This window comes from Drosophila ananassae, chromosome 3R, assembly GCF_017639315.1.
Source record: "Drosophila ananassae strain 14024-0371.13 chromosome 3R, ASM1763931v2, whole genome shotgun sequence".
Taxonomy (NCBI): Eukaryota; Metazoa; Arthropoda; class Insecta; order Diptera; family Drosophilidae; genus Drosophila; species Drosophila ananassae.
The window spans coordinates 15,075,545-15,094,671 of NC_057930.1; the positions used below are offsets into that span (position 1 = coordinate 15,075,545).

Here is a 19,127-nt window from a genome sequence, read left to right on the forward strand (position 1 = left end):
TTGGAAGCAGCTACAGCTACTCCTTCATCTCTGGTAAGGACATTGGGGATATGGTATTGGATTCGGCTTTTTGTTGGCTCAGGTTGTGTCAATGTTATGCAAAAAGATCCCCGAAAAACAAATTTCAATCAGAGACCGAGAGACCGAGAAACTGTCACTTGTACACTGATTTCAGTTCAATAAATAAACGGATGGATGGAGATACAATTGGCGAGTGGAAAATGTCATTTATGCCAGTCTTTCGATGGCTTATAAATGCCACAAAGAAATGGATACAGGCCCAAGGCATTAAGTCTTACAAAAGACAGAAAAACAATTAACACACTCTGTCATAGTAGGTTCAGACACTACCAGTATCCGGCATTCGGCATCCGGAAGTGGAGTCAGTAAATTAACAAATGGCCTTTATATAGAGCAGAGGGAATTTCTCTTTTGTCGGATGTTTTGGTAACTTGAGAACTGGCTTAAATAAGTTCTGAGACTTATTTCTAGAGGGTTTTAGGTACAAGACTAAGAGTGTTTAGTTCAAATAGTAGGATATAGTATGTACTTCTCTGTAGTTTTATAATAAAAATTTAATTATTTTTGGGGCTTTGCATTAAGACCCTCCAAGTACATGTATCTATCCCCGTTAGATCTCTATTTTTATGACCGATTTTACAACTATTCTCCTCTAATTAGCTCCGAAAAGGGCAGTTGAGTTTCGACTTGAAAGTATTTGCTTTCCACTTGGCGGGCTGCAGTAAAAATTCTATTAACGCAAAGTCTTGCCCAAGCCGCAGCGAAATGCATCAAAATTCCGGAAATGTTGACCAGCACTTGGATTTATGTTTTCTGTTGGCCAGAATACACCATTCCACACACTTACTTTGGCGGCAATTTGGGTCAGTGCGCTCATTGTGGGCCAAAAAGCCGTGTTCGGTGAGTCACTCACTCACTAAGCGTCCGCTAACTTGGCTTCTAATTGTCGATTTGGCCGGGCTCTCTTCTGGTCTCTGTTCTGGCCTAGCTACCAATGTTAGTTGGGTGTGCCCTAGCCCAGAAATTTATTTTTGGGGGCAACTACTAGACGAACCCTTGGCGGCTCTTAAATTTGATGCCAAATGGCCATTTTATTTATAAATCACACATTATTTTGATGAGATTTTTCATGGGCTCTTTCCCGCCAACACGATAAGGTTAATGAATTGTGCCTGAATCACTTTTTATTTGAAAGTATATAATATTTACTACCGAGTGGAGTCGAGTTCCCTTTTAGTTGCCCCGACTTTTGTGGCAGGCAACTTTGTGCGGCTTTTTGCCTTAAAAGTGGATTAAAATTGGGATGGAAAATTGAAAGCCCTCGCAGGCTAGGGATAGAGAATCAACTAACGTCTGGCAGAAAGACCCCAAAAGAACCGCAAAACCACAAAGAGTTTGGCTCAGTTGCCGCTCAGTCAGTGTTAGTTGGCTTATAATGAGCAAAGTGGCCATTAACTCGAAAACTTTTGTGAGCTGTGCGTTTTAAAGCGGGCCAAGAAAATGGCCAACAAACAATGAGCCCTCGGAGATGGGCGGCAAAAAAAAAAAGAAGCCGCTAGATGTCAAGACCCCGCAGTTTTTTTTTTTGGGGGGCTGCTGGAAAATTTTTTAAGTTCTCGTCAGATTATTGCACCACAGACCTCATTCTGGCCTTTCAACAAGTTTTGCTTATTTTTTTTTTTGTTTTGGCTATTCAGCTATGAACTTTTGACTTGACAGCTTTGACAAACAAAACCCGGCTGAGAGATAGATAAACTCGGAACTCGGTGCGATCGCTCGGGTTCACTGAACGTTCAAGTAGCATAATTTGTAGGCACTGTGCGAGTGTCTTTAGGATACACTCTTCCTTAAGGGGGTAGCTAGTTTTGATGACAAATCTTCTTTATTTAAAACTGAGACTTTTTGTTAACAAGTTTATGGATCTGTAAAGTTTATAGTCTTTTGCTGTAGTCCTTTGAAGACCTGACTGAATTTAATCAAGATCGGTTCTGTATTTATATTAAAAACATAGTTTTGTATCTGCCAAAGTGACAAAGTTTTGAAACATATTCTAGAGATCTTGCAGATTCTTTTTTCTCTTTAAAATATTTATAAAATAATGATGAAATATTTAATTTAATGTTTTAAACCGGCACTTTTTACTTACAAGTTTATGGATCTATAAAGTTTATAGTCCTTTGTTTCAATTCAAGTTTAATGTATCTTAAAGATCTGTCTGAAATTTCATCAAGATGGGTTCAGAAGTTCCCTAAATATCATACTTATATTAAAATCATAGTGTTGTATCTATTACCAAAAGTAGGTTGTACTTTGATCCTCTCTCTCTTAAAACCTCTTCAAAAATCGTGTAATATAATGATAAAAATTGTTATACTCTTGTTTTATAATACTAATGTCATGTAATACCCAAGTTTAAAGATCTATAAACCCCTCCTATATGACCGAATTTCGAGCAGTCCATCAAAACTACTGGCAGAGCATCCACTCCACTTTGTTAGCTGATTTTTTTGTGTAAAGTCCCAAACTTTGTGGCTTATTGCATTTGCAAAAAAAACCGAAACGGGTTTCGTTTGTTGGCTAAGCTAAGCTGAACCTTCTTTTTTTATATCTTTGGCGGTTGGCTGTTGGCTTGTTGGCTGGTGGCTGCCTTTTTTTGGTACGTGTGGTGGAGATCGGTTTGGCGTAAATGGGTGAAAAGCAGCAATAAAAATTGTCGGCAGCGGACTAGACCCGGAGCCAGAGACCTGGGCTATGACAAACTCTCTTGGCCGGGCAGTGAAAGTGATTGATTTTTTTTTATTTTGGTTTAACTTTTTCTCTCTGATGTACTCGAAGTTTCGCTTTTTTTTTTTTTTTTATTTATTACTCGGTGTTTGGGCGTAGAAATAATTTCTAAAATCGTAGCTACGTAGCTGCCATGAAGTTGATGAGGCGTTGGATGTTTGATAATAATGGCAAATAATGATAAGTATAGAAATTTGGCCAAAATGGAAATAAAAAACCAGTTAATCCAGTTGCTTGCATGCATAGCACTTGATGGTGAAAATAATCATTCATTGGCCATTAAAATGTGAATGGATTTTGACTGAAATTTGACAGTTTTATTAGGAAATTTCGGATAAATAATATTTGTGCGGTTGCTCTTAGACTTCCCTGTCAAGTCCCTGAAAAAAAATAAGTTCAAACGCTCCAGGCGGTCTCTAATAAGCGGTGTTGTCTTTTCTTCTGAGATGCCTTTTCTTCCAATGCCTTATTCTGGACAGAGCGACCGGCAAAAAGCGTGTGAAAATTACAATGATTTAGTGACTGAAAGCAGCTCATCGATCAATAGAATCGATCAGTCCAATGCAGCTAACGATGCCGCAAAACGGCAAACGACCGCAAAGGCATCTCAGTCTCAGTCAGAGTCTCCGTAACGCACAGAAATTGATGAACCACGGCGGAGGAAGGTCCATCTCCATCATCCATCTCCTCCAGAATCCCCCCGCCAGCCAGCCTAAAACCTCAACCAAAACTAATGTCATAAAGTTGCAGTAGTTGCAAGATGGGGCCGAGGGGATGAGGGCCAAATCGCATTAGGCGATTCGAACCTTGTCTATGGCTACTTAAAGATTTACAACGCGACGCTCTAACCATAAATTCTGCCTGGTAATTGTACAGCGCAGCTCTGAAAAAATAAAAACCAGAAAACCGAAAAGCTCTCCTCAAGGCTGAGTATCACTGATTGGAGTTCTCCTCCATAGACATTCGTCTAAAATAAAGAACATAGACGAATGTACTTCTTTTCATACTTATACTTCTTTGGGTTTTTGCATTTTTAGTGGGCTTGGTCGGTCTGTCAGCGTTTAAAAATAAACAAAACCGAGTGCCAGATGGTGTTAGGTAATTTCCAAATAGTTGTCTATTATCTAATGAGTGTGCTTTTGGTCAAGAAACTGTTTTTTTTTTTTTTTTAACAATTAATAATGGCTAAAATCTATTAAGAAAACAAGATGTCTTGAAAGAGAATGTTATCTGCAGATAATTAATTATAATATTTTATTCATAGACTGTTTTGGAGAGTATACATCGACTAAGTTTACTTTAGTTTGTCTTTCATTTCCTCTAAAGCCCTATAACTCCCCACGAACCTCAGTTGACCTTAACCCTTTGCCACGGTTTCCGAATTTAATTTCCAGACCTCTGACTCCGGCTTTACCTTTTTAATGAATAATTTTGGCTGACAAATTGGCGGTTTTGGGGGTTTCTTTCAAGAGGCTTATTAAAAAATTGTTGATGGCACGAAACTAGGTTTTTGGTTTAGGATTGGATAGTATTCTTAACTTGTTGAAATAGATTTTGTAATGGGATTAAAAATGGGATTTTTCTCCACCACTTACATCGTTCAGACCTCTCTTCCAACTTGAAGTTTAGAAGCGTGAATCCGTGTTGAAGCTTGTTTGTTTCTTTCTATTTTTTTTTTCGAAACCATTCCCAAGTTTGTGTAGTAAAAGTATTTTGTGTTTTACTTTTAATGACCGAGAAAAAGTTGCCGGTTTTACTCGGTTTGTGCTCGCTTTTAATTGCAACCATAGAATGAATCGTAGTCGTTGTAGAAAGTCTTCAATTTCTTTTCTGTGGAAATTTTTTATTTCGCCAAAGCGGGGAAATGCAGTTGTCAATGTCATTGTCTCTAACCTCATCGTACCTTTGTTTTGCTTGTTTTTCTCTTTTAATAATTATGTGAATTTCACACACAGTTGTAATGCAAAGTTTTCCACCAGCCGGAACTCTACTGCGGCCGGTTGAACAATTTTCACTTGAAAAGTTACTGGCTTCTTCTCCATCCATTTATCATTTATCATATTTTTTTGTGGGGCCCGGTGTTCGAGGCAATTGATTATTTTTATTCTCGCCTGGAGCTCGTTTAATGTGGCCTGTGGGAAAGTTTTTTGATTGCCTCTGGTTAAGTAAGATTTTATGGACCATAAAAAAAAAGAATTGCCATTTTTTTCGTCACTAGTATTTAATTCAGAACAAAATTGTTCCGCAGTTAGTGTCTGCTTATGGACCATAACCAGTTACCCAGCTCTTAGTAGATATTAGAAACCCAATTTTTAATCTGAAATAAGCAAAAAACACTTGGTTCCGTTTTAAACGAAAACTTTTTTGCTTTCGGCACTGGCCAGTACTATTCTATATGCAATCTTTTTTCCATTTCAAAGTCCTACCGGACTCCCGGACTCTGCATTCCCCCGCTTTTTCATATTTCCGTAACATTTTCGCTAAGCTCATTTTTGTTTTATGCTTTCTATTTCGTATTTTTATTTTTTTTGTTTTTTTTAAGGAGCGTATCCAACGCGAAACAAATTTCCTGTCTTCAGTTTCTGGCTTTTTTTTTTTGGCGGAGAAGTTCGTTCTTGTAACTAAAGCCTGGGTGTTGTTTTTGTAAGTGGGTGGTTGTGGGGTCCCCCATGTCGGAAATCCGTTGCAGTTGGCTTACCCACCCACGAATACTTACACACACTCGTAGTACATGGTAGGATCCCCCCCTTAAAGCCCCAAAGGGCCCTCCGTTTGGACCGTTTTAAGTCGAGTCTGTGGCCATTTATTTATGCATGTGGAGCAAGTTTTTTCCCTTTACTTTGGAGGTCTCTTCACTTTTTAAATGATTCTTGCAGGCAGAGGCGAACAAAAAATCGAATTGAATCGGATGGGGGCTCAAGAGGAGCTGGGTCTGGGTCTGGGCCTGGCCTGGACTGTCCAGTACCATGTCCATGTAAGTGGACTGTACTCGAGGCCGGAGCCGAAGCGTCGAATCTAGTGGAGCGGAGTCAAGAGTTCCGATTGCATAAGAACATTTTTGTTTGCCTCCCGGCAAATTGTTCCGTTTGTGCTCTCCAGTTATGCCAAAAGGACCTTCCGTACTTCCTTCCCATCCGGCCAAGGATCCGGCAGGACGAGCTCCACTTGTCCAACGATTTATGGCCGCTGGCAGTACTCGACAACATTCTACTTACCTTGGCATAAACGAAATGAAATAATTGAAGAATGTGTGTGTACTCTCCGTACACTAGCTGTGTACTGGCAAGGGTCCTAGATTATGGATAAGGCCAGTGCCGCCAGGACAATGATGAACAAGACTTGCAGGGACTCCCCTTTTGAAGCCTGATGGCAAGGGCTTGCCTGGGAAGATTATAATGAAATTATTTTAATATGCAAGATTTATGGTAGGTGCATGTACTTTATGATCCTTTTGAATATGAATAGAGGAGAGTAAGGATATTGCTTACTTTTGGCGCTCAAAAGGTAAACTATTCTGAATTATTTAACCAAAAATAGTGAGTTTCATTTCTCACTTCATTGCAGGTTTAAGGTTTGCTAGAGATTAACCTATCTCTATAATAATTTTTATAACAACCAATTTTATTGAAAATTCCAAAAAAGTAAGCTAAATATTCATCGACCTTGCGTTTAAAATATTTCTAGCAATACATTATAAATTCTACCAAAAATTCTACCAAAAATATCCCAATATTGTTCGATTATTGGAATCCACTCTTGTGGAAAGAAAATGTTGACAAGAGCACCAAAAAATATCACAAGCCCTGAGATTAACGACCAAAGGACGAATTTGTCTGTGGTTTTCTCCCATTTTTCGAGCCACTCTCTGTCCCCTGGGAGCATGAGTACTTCGCCAGGCTTCCTCTGCTGGCGGAGGCGGTTGACCTTTAAAATGCGTTCATGTAGATCAAGGATCCATTCTAACATTAATTCCTTTGAAGGGTTTTTAGGGATATTGTCAGGAGTTTGGTCCTTAAGGGTTAAGGCCTCCTTTTTTTTCGGTTTTTGATTTGGAGGTAGTACTTTAGCCACCTTCTCCTTCCCAGCCGATGGAATCTTGGGGGACGTCAGTTTAGGACGTGGATCCGCCTTCTTTGCCGACCGCATTACTTTAACAGTCTGCTCCTTCCCAGCCGAAGGCACCTTGGAGGACGTCTTCCCCTGATCGAGATTGTCTGGCCTCGCTGTGGATCGTAGTACCGTCACCACCTTCACCTTCATAGTAGAATACATCAGATAGGACGTGATTTTAGGAGCGAGAGCATTTCCCACCGTCCGTGTGGACGACCGTACCTTTTCCTCCTTCTCCCTTTCAGGCGTAGACATCTTGGAGGATGTCTGGTTGGGATCCTCTTTCTTCCGTATGGAACCCAGTAGCTTCACCACCTTCGGCTTCCTAGGCGAAGGCATTTTGAAAGTAGTTTGTCTTTGATCGCCAGGGGACAGTGCTTTTGCCACCTTCTCTTTTCCAGAAGCGGGCTTCTTGGGGTATGTCGGTGTGAGATCATCTTCCTCACGTATGGAAGCCAGGACTCTCGCCATATTTCCCTTCAAAAATAAAGGTTTCTTTCTGGCCGCTTCAGACATCACTATTTTTAGTGAATAGAAATTTTCGAAAAAAAAATATTAAAATCGGATAGATGTTGATCGGAGAAATATACGATACGGAATGAGAAGTTTGAAAAGGCGGAGGTCGTACGTATATTTGAAATTTCACCGCCAGACTGCTTTGTTTTATTTTTTTTTTTAATTTTTCTAATACCTTAAGGAACCAGGTCTTTGAATCTTTATTTCTGAAGTAATGGGATTCTTGGGGCGATATTTATCCTAATATCTCCAGGTCCGTTTTCCCAATTAGAACAAGGACTTATCCCCCAAAACACACTATATCGGGTTAAGGTAATACACTTATCTGTGACCTCGATAACTCTTTATTCTGGCAAGGCAAAAATCTCTTGCCTTTTGGTCGACACATTAAGACCCCAACAAAGTGCTCCAACAGCTGCCCCCTGGAGGCCTTCATTGCATTGAGCCACCAATCTAAATTACCACAAAATCCCAGCTGCTCTATCTACCTACCTGGGAGCACCACCACCATGCTCCACTGTTGCCCCTCCACTACTGCTACCCCCAGCTGGACTGACAGCTTTGTGGCTATCATTAGCACAAGGTACAGATCCTGACCTCCCTCGCTGCTAAACACTGTAATCTCCGAACTGCACTATTTTTGCCGCTCTACCTTTTGGGTAGAAAGATATATTAGCCTAATTTATGCGCGAAAGTTTTCCCAAAAAACTAGGGGGCCTAGAGGAGGGCCTAGAGTTGGGGTTAGAAGTGGGGATGGTTGAGCTTGAATGGCTGAGCAATTTGCGTCCATGACTGTTAATGATTGAGTGGCGTCTAGGTCTGAGTTGGTCCGATTTAGTGAAGGGAAACAAAGGCATCGAGGAGGAGCTGGAGGAACTGGAGGAGGAGGAGACAGAGGCCCAGTTTTCTTGCCAGTCAAGAAAACTGCAGGCCGCATTATAAATTGTTTCTAGTCATGACACGCATTTCAGTTGTATACCTTCGATGCAGTTCCCTTCCCTCAGAGGCAGAGAGAGATACTTTCTCTTTTGGGGGCTACGAGGGGCTCATTAAATTCCGTTCACACTGTTGCCAGTATATAGTATTGTGTGCTTTGCCTTCTGACTTTGGACGACTTACTGACTGCCTTGTCTTTGGCAGTTAATCACAATTTAACTCGCTTTAAACTGGGTTATTGTAGTGAGATCTTCTCCATCTCCATCTCCACTCTGAGGCTTCTGGCTGCTACAGCTTTGTTTTTAATTTTTCCCGGTCTATTGCGGTGTGTGGTCCAGTTCGTTTTTGCTTCTTGCTGGGGAGTATCTGCTTTTCAACTGCTTTGCTTCAAGTCCAACTCCAACTCGAATATTGCAAACTTTTTAAACATTGTCATGTTGGGGCTCGTTTTCCATTGTTGTTGCTCTAGGTTTTTGCACCCGTCGTTGTGTATCCGCTTACATCAAACAGAACAATAACAAAAGCAACATAAGCACTAGCATAAGTATCTGAGGCAATAGCTACAAAAAGCACCAACAGATACATTAGAAAACTTCCGTTGTAACGGCTCTAGATATTTTCATGCCCATTCCTCTCTTTATGGTTGCTGTTAATTTTTTTCCGCCGACTTTTTGCATATATCTATATATCTATATATATTCATAAATGCAACTACAATGTGCATACATTGAGAGAAAAATATAGTACTTTTAATAGAATTTTTAAACCAAAAGTTTGAAGGAGTTTAGGGAACTCTCTCTGATGACTTTGATTTTAAAGATAGATTATAATAATTATTATTGTAGGGTTTATAGGTCTATCTATATAGTGTTTATTTATAAATATTTATAAATATTATTTATAAATGTTATAGATATATAGTTGTAGTGTTTATAGATATTTAATCTAATAACTTTTTCTCACAGTATCTTCTCTATATAACTTTGTTTTCATTCTTCTGCTCGTCACTCTCGAGAAGACACAAAACTGTGTCGCCCTGTTCATTAAAAAGCAAATGGCCAGCACATGTTAAATTAATAAACGACAAAAGAAATGCCGGAGAGAGAAAATAGAAAATAAATAGAATCCGGTACTATGGCAACTTTAGCTCCAGGAAATGGGAGACTACTACGGGTCGTCCCAGAAAACACTCGGGGAACTGGGCTAGGCTAAAATAACTTCGTTTTGGGATTGAAAAAAGCTTTTCATGTCCGGTTCCCCCTCCCAGGTTTCACATTCTTAGGCTCTTTTGTTTTTTAAACATTTTTAATGCTTTCCCGGCTTTACAAAATTTTTCTAATTACACGAATTTTTAATGTCATTTGATGTCTCTTTTATAAATATGTAGATTAAATGTTCAATTTAAATTGAAATTTCTACCTATAAAAGCCTCCATGAATAGTACTTTTCTTAAACTTAATCTCCTTTTGAATTTGCAAGCCGCTTACACAATCCTTGACCTTAGGGAGGCCGCAAGAAAGGACCAACCAAAAAAAAGGAGCAAAAACTTTGGCGATAAATTGATTTTCGTGTTGGGATTTTAAAAGCTGTTGCCATTTTGTTGCCGGATTTGCTAAGCATATTGCCAACATTTAACCTCCGACCGTGACATGGTTACCTGCTCTTGTTTCTCAGCTTCCTGTTTCAGAAGCTCCTTTACAGGATATCGGTGTGGAGAAATCAAAGGCATAACATCCTTCGTTCTACTTTCCTTGGAATTTGGTTTGTCAACGCTGCCTGCCGGTTTGTGATATCCTTTTTATAAGATGAATAAAAATGCCTGGCTCTTCGGGCGTCTTCAGTCTTCTTTTTCTTTTCCAGTCTACCCCCTAGGGTACATAGGTGGTAGTGGTGGTGTCCTGGTGTCCTGGTGTCGTGGCCTTTATTGTGCCTCGGCTTTTTGGCTCCTGGCCAAACAAAAACGTTGTCTTGCCCTTGCCACACGTTCTGTGGGGCCTGTGGGGCTTAGCATTTCCGTTTCTCCTTTTTTTTCTGGATTTTTCTTTTTGGATTCTTTTTGGATTTTCTTTTTTTTTTTTTTTATATGCCAACACGGACATTCATTTGCGTTACCCGTTGTTACCCACTTGAACCTGCCTAAATTCCAGGCCCGGAACGTACTCCTCCAACGCATACATATTTCATTTCGTTTGCGTTTCGGGTTTCCCCCTCATTTTTTTGGCCCTTTCCTTTTTATCTGGCAACACGCAAAGTGGGTGGAGTCCACATGGGTCAGAGTTCGGAGGGCAAGTGCTGCTCCAACAACAACTAATTCCCATAACCATGGAATGTGTGTGTGTAGGCTTGAGTACATCTGTCGATCGCACGTGTGAGCAAGGTCAAAGGTCCCTTTTCTCTACTGAGAAGTAACTGAATTAGCCGCCGACTCATACATAAATTAATCCACCTAAGTGACTTGGGCACTTAGCATATGGTTGGATTTTTACACAATTATCTGAAATTAATATTTGATTATTAAATAGAAACATAGAACGTGGTTTAAGGTCTCTACTATTATTCCAAAATAGTGTTTAGTTTAGCTTCAATTGATTTAAGTTTAAGACTATAATAGGGCTTGGGAATAAATCTTTTTATGAAACTATTGAGTGGGAATTTCGAATAATTATTATATGGCCACCGGACCTAGCCTCAAAGATAGAAATCTCATAAATATTTATTGCCTCTTCCATTCAACTATTGTAAAGTTTATTATTAATTCTCAAATCATTGCGGTTTGTGGTTATTTATTAGTGGTTTTTCCGATTGCATATATGTAGTGTGTGAAGGTATTTAGTAAGTAAGTGGGTCAGTGAGGGGCTCACACTTGCCTCATTTTTGCCTCACTTGTTCTTCCCGGTAATCTTTCGCCGACAAGCCCTCTGACAGGGCTCTGGTCCCGTACTCATTACATAACTAAGTCGCTTCCACATGGCATTGCATAATGACGCAGTAACATTTCTGAAAGCAGCCAGCAGCCACTACTAGCAGGAGCAGGAGATCCTTGTCTTTGTTGCTTCAAATTAAGTTTTAAGCATCTCCAGGCGGGGCGAACGACGCTCCTGCGAGCTGTCAAGCGGCGCTCGTTAGTACGTGTCAGTGGCGCACAATATGCACTAGACGCCCGCCCCCCATTATTTCCACACCCATGTCGTGGCCCCCTCTTTTGGCCACCCTTTGGCCCCTCTTTTGGCTTCCTTGGGTTTTTTCGGCAACGTTGTCCTCCCGCTGTGACCCATGGATTCGCACCAGTCACGTCCTTTTGTTGCAGACCAACAGAAAAAAAAAAAATATCGTTGCCACTGCAGCAAGTCGGGCCAAAGGGGGTCACTTTCTTAACACTATTTTTTGATTCTTTTTTCGAGATTTTTTTCTTGGTTTAAGCAATTTTGTTTATTATTTTTGGGTAAATAGTTTATTCAGCAGTTCGTGCTTTTTTTTTCTTACAAAATTATCAAGTTTTTCTATGAGTTTCAAAATGTTTTGTAAATACACTTTAATATATACTCAATGGCTTTCTGTTAGTATTAGAGACTAGATACTATTTCTTAAAATATTTTCTATATTATTTCTGGACTATATGATAGCTGGTACTCTTTTCTTCTAGTCTACAATTCTTGAAATAAAATTCGTAAGATATTTTTGCATACTTTTGAGAGCATCTTAACAAGCTAGTAGAAAAGCAGAATCCTAGTCCTAGTCTCCTAGGATTCAGTCCTAGTCGTGAGTACCGGGTTTAAAAAATAAAGAAATAAGGGTAAATTTGAAGAGTTCGCACAAGTTTCTGTTTTACCTGCAAATTTTTCCATTTCATTTGATTTTGGCCAACATTTGTTGTTCCATTTTATTCGGGCTGTTGGCCTTTTTTTTTTTTGCTTTTTTTACTGCGGATGCAGGCAGACGGAACGAGCCACTGACACATTCTGGAGTTCAGATTCTATTAAGCAAAAGTCCATGTTGCAATTTTCTCCGACATGTTCTTCTCAAGTGTTTGCGTTGCACGTGCTGGCCCAGCTTCCAGACTTCCAGGAAATTATTGTTCGGGGCAAGGGTTTCGTTCAATTCGGAAAGATAAAGCCCGAGACAAATTGACGGAACTGTTCAAAGGGAAACCTCAACATGGAAGCCTAAATGACAGAGATTGGAATGCTTCTTAAAACAATGTTTTCGAATGGGAAGTACATATTATATTATGATTAGTGTTATGAGACAACCGCTACTACTACTGACCTCGTTTAGTAGTTCTAGATCGCTGATTGCAGATCATATCGAATATCAGCCGATAGATAAACTATAATGGATATGAGAAGACAAGGTTGTCATGGTTGTGGGACTGTCGTCATCGTCATCGTCATTATTGGCTCATTATAATTATCAAGTTGCAATTTCTCGCCAGCAGCCAGAAGCCTTGAGAGCCAAAGCCTCTTTCCAGACAATTCATTCTGCTCTAAATTATTTGCTGCCTGGTTTGCCGCACTCCGTTTGCCCCGTTGTGGCAGCAGTAGTAGTAACATTCGAAAACTGTAAATTGTTGCCACAATAATCGCAATAATTAAAAGCGAGCCACGGCCACAAATCATGGCAAGAGCAGCCGACAGAAGCGCAGCGTGAAAAGCGCAAGGCAGCGGGAAATTGTGCGAGGTAATTGGGAAAAAATCTAGAACAATCTTGGGATGGTCCATGGCATGGGCTACTGTCTACTGTCATGAGTACTACTCATGGGGATCGTGGGGCGTTTTTTTCTATTATTTTTGTGAAAGGGTTCTTGATAAGTAACGCCAATTAAAAAATAAAATGAGCCGACAACATGTGGCGGTTGCAACGGAAGAAGGTGCTTTTAAAATATATTTCTTATTCATATCCTTTACTTAATGGGTAATAATAAAAATGGTCTGTACTTCCTTGACTTTAAATTTTCAATTTGCATATTTATTTAAGCATTTTCTTACTCCCGAAGTTGTTAAAAAAAATATGTACATTTTCCTAATCACTCGAGAGAAGCCATAAAATAAATTTGCATTTCAGGGTAATTTTTAATCTCGTTCGTTTCAACAAATAACTGCCATCTTTTGTGGTAAACAGATACCTGTGATTATATATATTTCTAGATATATATTCCTATATATATGCGATGCTACTGTTGCTCTGTTGGGCTTATCTCCCGACTTGGACTTGTTTTGTTTGTGGCTGAAGCGTTTTTGCCACTTAACCTTGGGGGTTGGGGGTCCCAACGTGACTTTTGCTTAACAACCTGAAGCCGAGACGAACAGATGGGGATTCTGGCCCCACCGGCCTCACCTGCGAAAAGGCAACAAAGACAAATAACAGTGTCAACGCATTCGGACAAAAAAAAACCAGAAAAAGGAGGGACGGGAGGGACCTCTCCAGGTGTATGGATGGTATTGTGGTCGCATAAAAAAGTTACGCACTTTACTTTTCCTTTTTTCTCTTGTCTGCGACTTTTGTCTTTCCTCCTCTTTTTTTTTTTTTTTGTAATTTGTTTGTATATATAGTTGGGGATTTAGAGGGGGTGTCCGGGGTGTCGGGGGCGTCTGGGGCGTGGCAGTTGTACCTGAGTGTGTCACCAGGTGGTTATCCGTTCGGCTCCTTGTTTAATTAAGGCGCCAAGTCAAGGATTTGCATGAATAACGAGTTGTTCGAACAAAAAAGTGAACGGATTGAAAGTTTCTTTTTCGTTTCTCTTCTGGAAATAAAAAATGAAATAAAACGAGCTCTTATTTAAAGTCAGTTTAAGCTGAAGCTTAAGCTTAAGCCCTCAGAGTTGCTGTTTAAATATTGGATGTAACTGAGTGCCGAAGCCAACCTTGAATCTTGTTAAACATCTTGTTTTCCTTCCTAGATATTTGTTCAAATGCCAATACTGGGTCAATAGTTTTGTAAGCTCTGGGCAAACTGGAAAATGTGTAACTAACTTGAGCTTAGCACATCATGAGTTTCCGGCTTTCTTTGGCAGTCATTGAACTACTAACGATGCTTTTTATACCCAGTAATCATAGGTATTGTGATAGAAATGACATTTTCTCTTATTTTTGAAAAGTTTTTAGAAAAAGTTTTGATGCCAATCAGTTGTAAAGGCCACTTTATAGCAATAACTCAAAATTCAGTTAAATTGGGATATTTTAACTGGAGTTATAGATGTTTTATTCTGCTACTGGCTATAGTGGCTTGTTTCAAGCGCCCAAAAGTATGCAATAAATTTAAAAAATCATCTTGTATTAAAAGAGAAGAGTACCGTGTATAGTATAGTCTTCAAACTCGACTCTAGTCATCTTCTATTTTCTCTTAAACTTTTTTTTTGTTTGACATGAACAGTCCGTCATATCGCCTACGTCCATCAACCGCTGTTGGGGAAAGGAAACAAAGCTCTGGCTGGATGACTGAACGACTGGATAGCACTAGCCATTCCAGTCAATATCCAGATACAATCTGGCTCGAAACATGAACACAATGCAATTGAAAAGTGCCGGCAGACAGGCCATCAAACGGCATCTCCTATTGATATTTTGATGGGGGGGCTGGGCATTATATCCACTTTTTTATTGTATAATTTTTATTACCTTTTCCAGGGGCTATAGAGAGAGGAGGCGGGCAGTGGTGCAACCTTGTGGCGCATATCTGCAAGTTGTTTAAATTAGTTCTATTCTTGTGCAATTTTCTACGTGGCACCTTTTGTGTGGCGTCGCCGTGGATGCCGCACTCACATTCTTCTCTTGCAACGCCGCTACATTGCATTGTTAGCCACGTTTTCCAACTGCATTCGCTCTACTACGCTTTTGTATCTGTATCTGTATCTGTATCTGTGGGGCATTAGCTTTAGCTGGCAGGCAGGAATCATCGGGCTATGACTGCCTCTAAACCGCCACGGTATCCGTATCCCATGTAATTTCCTCACATTTGGCCGTCTGTAATAAACGCAAAATTAGTTTCCACTCTATCCACCACTCTACACCAGAATTTTCTACTTTTTCAAATGCGAAAGTAATATACTTTAAATGGATTTTATGATGTGCAGATTTGATTCTTACTACCAGATGATGTTGTAGACTGTTTTTGTATCTTAATAGTCTATAAAAAAAAGATTACTTAGTCTTCAGTGATGTGTTTCTAGTCTGAGAAGTAATAATTATTCCTAAACTTGACCCCTATCTTATAGATTGATTTTACTCACTAATTAATATATATTTTTTGATTAAATTTCTTCTTAAACATTGTTGCTCTGGGTAGACTATTACATGTGAGTAACTTCTCACTTTACGATCCAGTTTTTAGTTTTTTTTCTCTTTACCCTCACCAAAAGCAATTGAAGCTGCATTCCTTGGCCGGAGCTCCCTTTCGGATGCTGGCTGACTGCCTCATGATGCTGGTTTCCCTGGTCCCTGGATCCCTGGGTCCCTGGTCACCTGGGCTGTTCGCCTTTCACGTGGTCGGGGCTATTTGTCACAGATCGCCTGCAATTTATCGCTCGCGCTTGCTCCGAATAATGGCAACGTCCACACGGGTTACCCTTTCGTGCTCCATAAACAAGCGTGGCGTTCCTCCCATTCACTCCCATCCCATCCCAGACCTCCACCTTCACCTTCATCTCCTCCTCCTCCCGGTCCCAGATGCAGATGCAGTTTTGGGTGTCTCTGTGTGGGCAGCCATGGTGAGCTGCATCTGGACTGGAAAGGAGCCAGTCCCCGGCAAACGTGCTCGGCATTGATTTTGGGAAAATTTTCAGCCAGACCTTGACTCTCGTTTATTTATGATGGTTTTAATTCGTTTCCGTGGGCGGTACTTTTGTAAGCTCTTTGTAATTGCCATTTTTTTGTTTTCTTTTTTGAAATGCAATGCAATGCCAGGCATTATTAACTTTTCCCTTCTTATTTTCTGTATTTTCAGGTATGGCATCATCCAGAAGTACTCTAGTCTCTATCTTAAAGTGTAATAATATACAGAAAAGTATCTTAAATGTCTGTTAAGTTCGTGTGTCGTAAGTACCTACGAAAGTAGGTAAGTAAATGCTTGCTTTACTTATCTCTTATCTGTGAGATACACATTATTATTTGCTTTGTAGCCTCAAGACCTTAAGATACTGCAGTTGGCACGCCAAGTTCATTAATAAATCAAAAGAGAACTAAAGCAAAATGGGGGCGTGGCGGAGCTTAAACCTTAACTGAAATGAAATGAAGTGTCAAAATGTTGGGTGCGGCAACGCCCTTAAATGGTTACACCCATCCTGAATATTGCCACTTCCTGGTCGCAAGTCGAGCAATTTTTTAAGAGCCAAGAAAGGGGGAAAAATTCTCATTTACATGACAATCAGAAAGGGGCAGGGGCAATTGTGGGGGCAACGTTAAAGAAAATTGTGCAATTTCAGTTGGGATCCATGTCAGGGGAAGTCCCTGGTGGGTCTGTGTCCTGTGATGTTGCTTAAAAGAAATCAATTAGTTTAATAAAAGTGGGAATTGCTGAAATAGAAACTACTAGAAACTGAGGAGGTATACAATCTAGAAATTAGGTCTCTAGTAATGCCTCCTTTATAGCTTCAGCTCTTAGCTCTTAAGATTCCCCTCCACTCTTTGCAGATCTTCCAAAGAAAATACTTGTATCTCATAGTGCTATTTCCATTCTCCCTTTTGTTTGGTTACTCCTCTGGTTATATTTAATTTCATTCAGGCCGTGGGCAAAGTGAAAGGAAGGCCTTACTGTCTAAGATGTGGGTACCGCCGCGTTCTTGAATATGTCATATAGAATGAGTGGGCCTCTGCCCACCACAGCCCACACACCACCCTATCCATCCCATCCGCCCTAGTTGCAACTCTTTCTTTCAGCAAAAGCATCTACTAATAGTGGATGGGACTGAAGGCCTGCAGCCTCAGCATCTTGGCTGCCACTTGAGCTTCTTTCACTTTGCTTTACGCTTTCTTAGCTGCAGCCCAAAAGTCACTTCGAATCGCGTAGCCAGCGAGGCATAATGACGGCGATAAGTCATTAAGTAGCTCAACGTTCAACGCTCAGCAGCTCAGGCGTTCACTTCAGATGACGTTGTTGAGAGCCATGGCCCAAAGTCAATAGATGGCTGGGGAGGACCAGACCGGGTCGGTCCAGTTCATCCGTGTTATTCAAGCGATTCTACAGTGTTTTCGCAAGAAACTGGAAGCTCAATTGCCGCTGGGTGAATAAATTCTGGACGGTGCAAGGAGCCAGTTGCCGGGGCCAGCAGAACAGAAAACTTTTAATCAATAAACGTAAGCCGACTGAAGTTTATGATAATAAGAAGCAAGAGGGGCTTGGACTAGTTTGCACTTTAATTTTTTATCAGGAAGAAATTAAGACTATTTTGTTCTTCAAATGCCTACCAGGTTTTGACCCAATTTTAATAGGAAATTAAACCCAAACAAGACATACCAGTATAATGAAAGTTCTCAAATGGAAGCAATAATTTTGTCAAAATCTTTTCCTTCCATCTTTGGTGAGGAAAATTTCCAGAGAGAATGCAATTCCTCTCCATTGAGCCTGCATAAATCATTTCAATTCATTTCATTTCCCCCATAAGTTTGTCCCACAGCAGCAGAGCTCTGTGTCCTTGCCCCCCATTTTAATTAAAAGTTTCAAGTGCCTCACATAAATTCCAATCAAGATTTTAGAGTCTCCTTATTGATTTTCGACCAGGACCTGTTCCCAGGCGTGCGAAATTCAATTAGATCAAAAGTCAATCAACTGCAAGGGGTGGTCGAATGGGAGTCCCATTAAAGGACATTGTTCATTCAGTTGGGCATTGGTATTACTGGGGATGGGTCTCTCTGGCTCTGTAATTGCATAAATTTCTGGCAATTAGTTTGATAATCGAACAAAGCCACCAGCACTGTGATTAGTCTGGATAAGAAAAGGTCATAATAAATCAGAATATCTTATATATTTTGCCTTTAATTTTGTCATTAGGCATATCAAGCAAATTGCCTAGCATTTATTATCCTTCATACCCCCGAAAACCAGCATTGTCGTCGTCATTATTATCAACGGAATGTATACACATACGGGTTTTTTGGGGGGCTTTCTGTGGGGGAGTCTCTCTCCTATCATAAGCATAGGAGAGGCCCTGAAGGCTTCATGTCAAATGCATGAACTCAATAAATTTCATACTCCTGCCAGGTCAGAAAAATAACAGAGTAGGTACTAGATAAAGCTCTGATGACGATGAAAGGTTAGAAGTGGGTACAGTGGTTGTGTAAGTCTTTAAAAATATAGGAAAGCAAAGGGTATAGTAATGGATCCTTAGGAAAATTAGAATATACCATAAAAGAATTATATTTTTCTTATAAACCCCCTTTGAAAAATTAGTAAGAGCATGGCACATACCATTTCCTTTAACCTTCCTTTAACTAGTGACTTCTCTTTGCCAAAAATGTTCCTATAATTCTCTGTCATATCTCCAAAACATATAGGACGTGCATATATCATACACATATCCATGACATACCCATCGGAGGCGTCGCTTAGTTTGTTATTAATGAAGTTTCCAAGAGACTCTTGCACCTCGGCTCCTTTGGCTTTGTCAGTTGCCTCGAAGGGGGGGAAGACACCACTGCAGATAGTTGTTCTTCAGTGGTGTCTTCCCCTGAAACGCCCCCGACCGCCCACTCTGGGCATCCCCATCGAAAGTCATTCTCTTTGTGGCCCCCAAACTCCCAATCCCCGTTTTTCCATTTCCAAACTAATGC

The 19,127-nt window shown here is 40.3% G+C and overlaps 2 protein-coding genes across 2 annotated transcripts in view; one reads left to right on the forward strand and one right to left on the reverse strand.

Moving 5' to 3' along the window:
- Positions 1–19,127, forward strand: part of LOC6496997 (carbohydrate sulfotransferase 4) — a 32,378-nt gene that overhangs the window by 6,372 nt on the left and 6,879 nt on the right. The window lies entirely within an intron of this gene.
- On the reverse strand, positions 6,371–7,531 carry LOC26515570 (proteoglycan 4). The gene is made up of 2 exons (XM_014906961.3): positions 7,138–7,531; positions 6,371–7,059 (listed from the first exon to the last, which is right to left on the reverse strand). Exons 1-2 carry the CDS (start codon positions 7,429–7,431, stop codon positions 6,475–6,477), a joined length of 879 nt encoding a protein of 292 aa, XP_014762447.1. The 5' UTR covers positions 7,432–7,531; the 3' UTR covers positions 6,371–6,474.

What these genes read in the sequence shown, in the direction of transcription:
- LOC26515570 (XM_014906961.3), bottom strand. Translation starts at nt 7,431, where the DNA reads ATGTCTGAAGCGGCCAGAAAGAAACCTTTATTTTTGAAGGGAAATATG. An exon ending in AAAGGGAGAAGGAGGAAAAG is followed by an intron (nt 7,060 to 7,137) that starts GTACGGTCGTCC and finishes TCTACTATGAAG; the next exon opens with GTGAAGGTGGTGACGGTACT.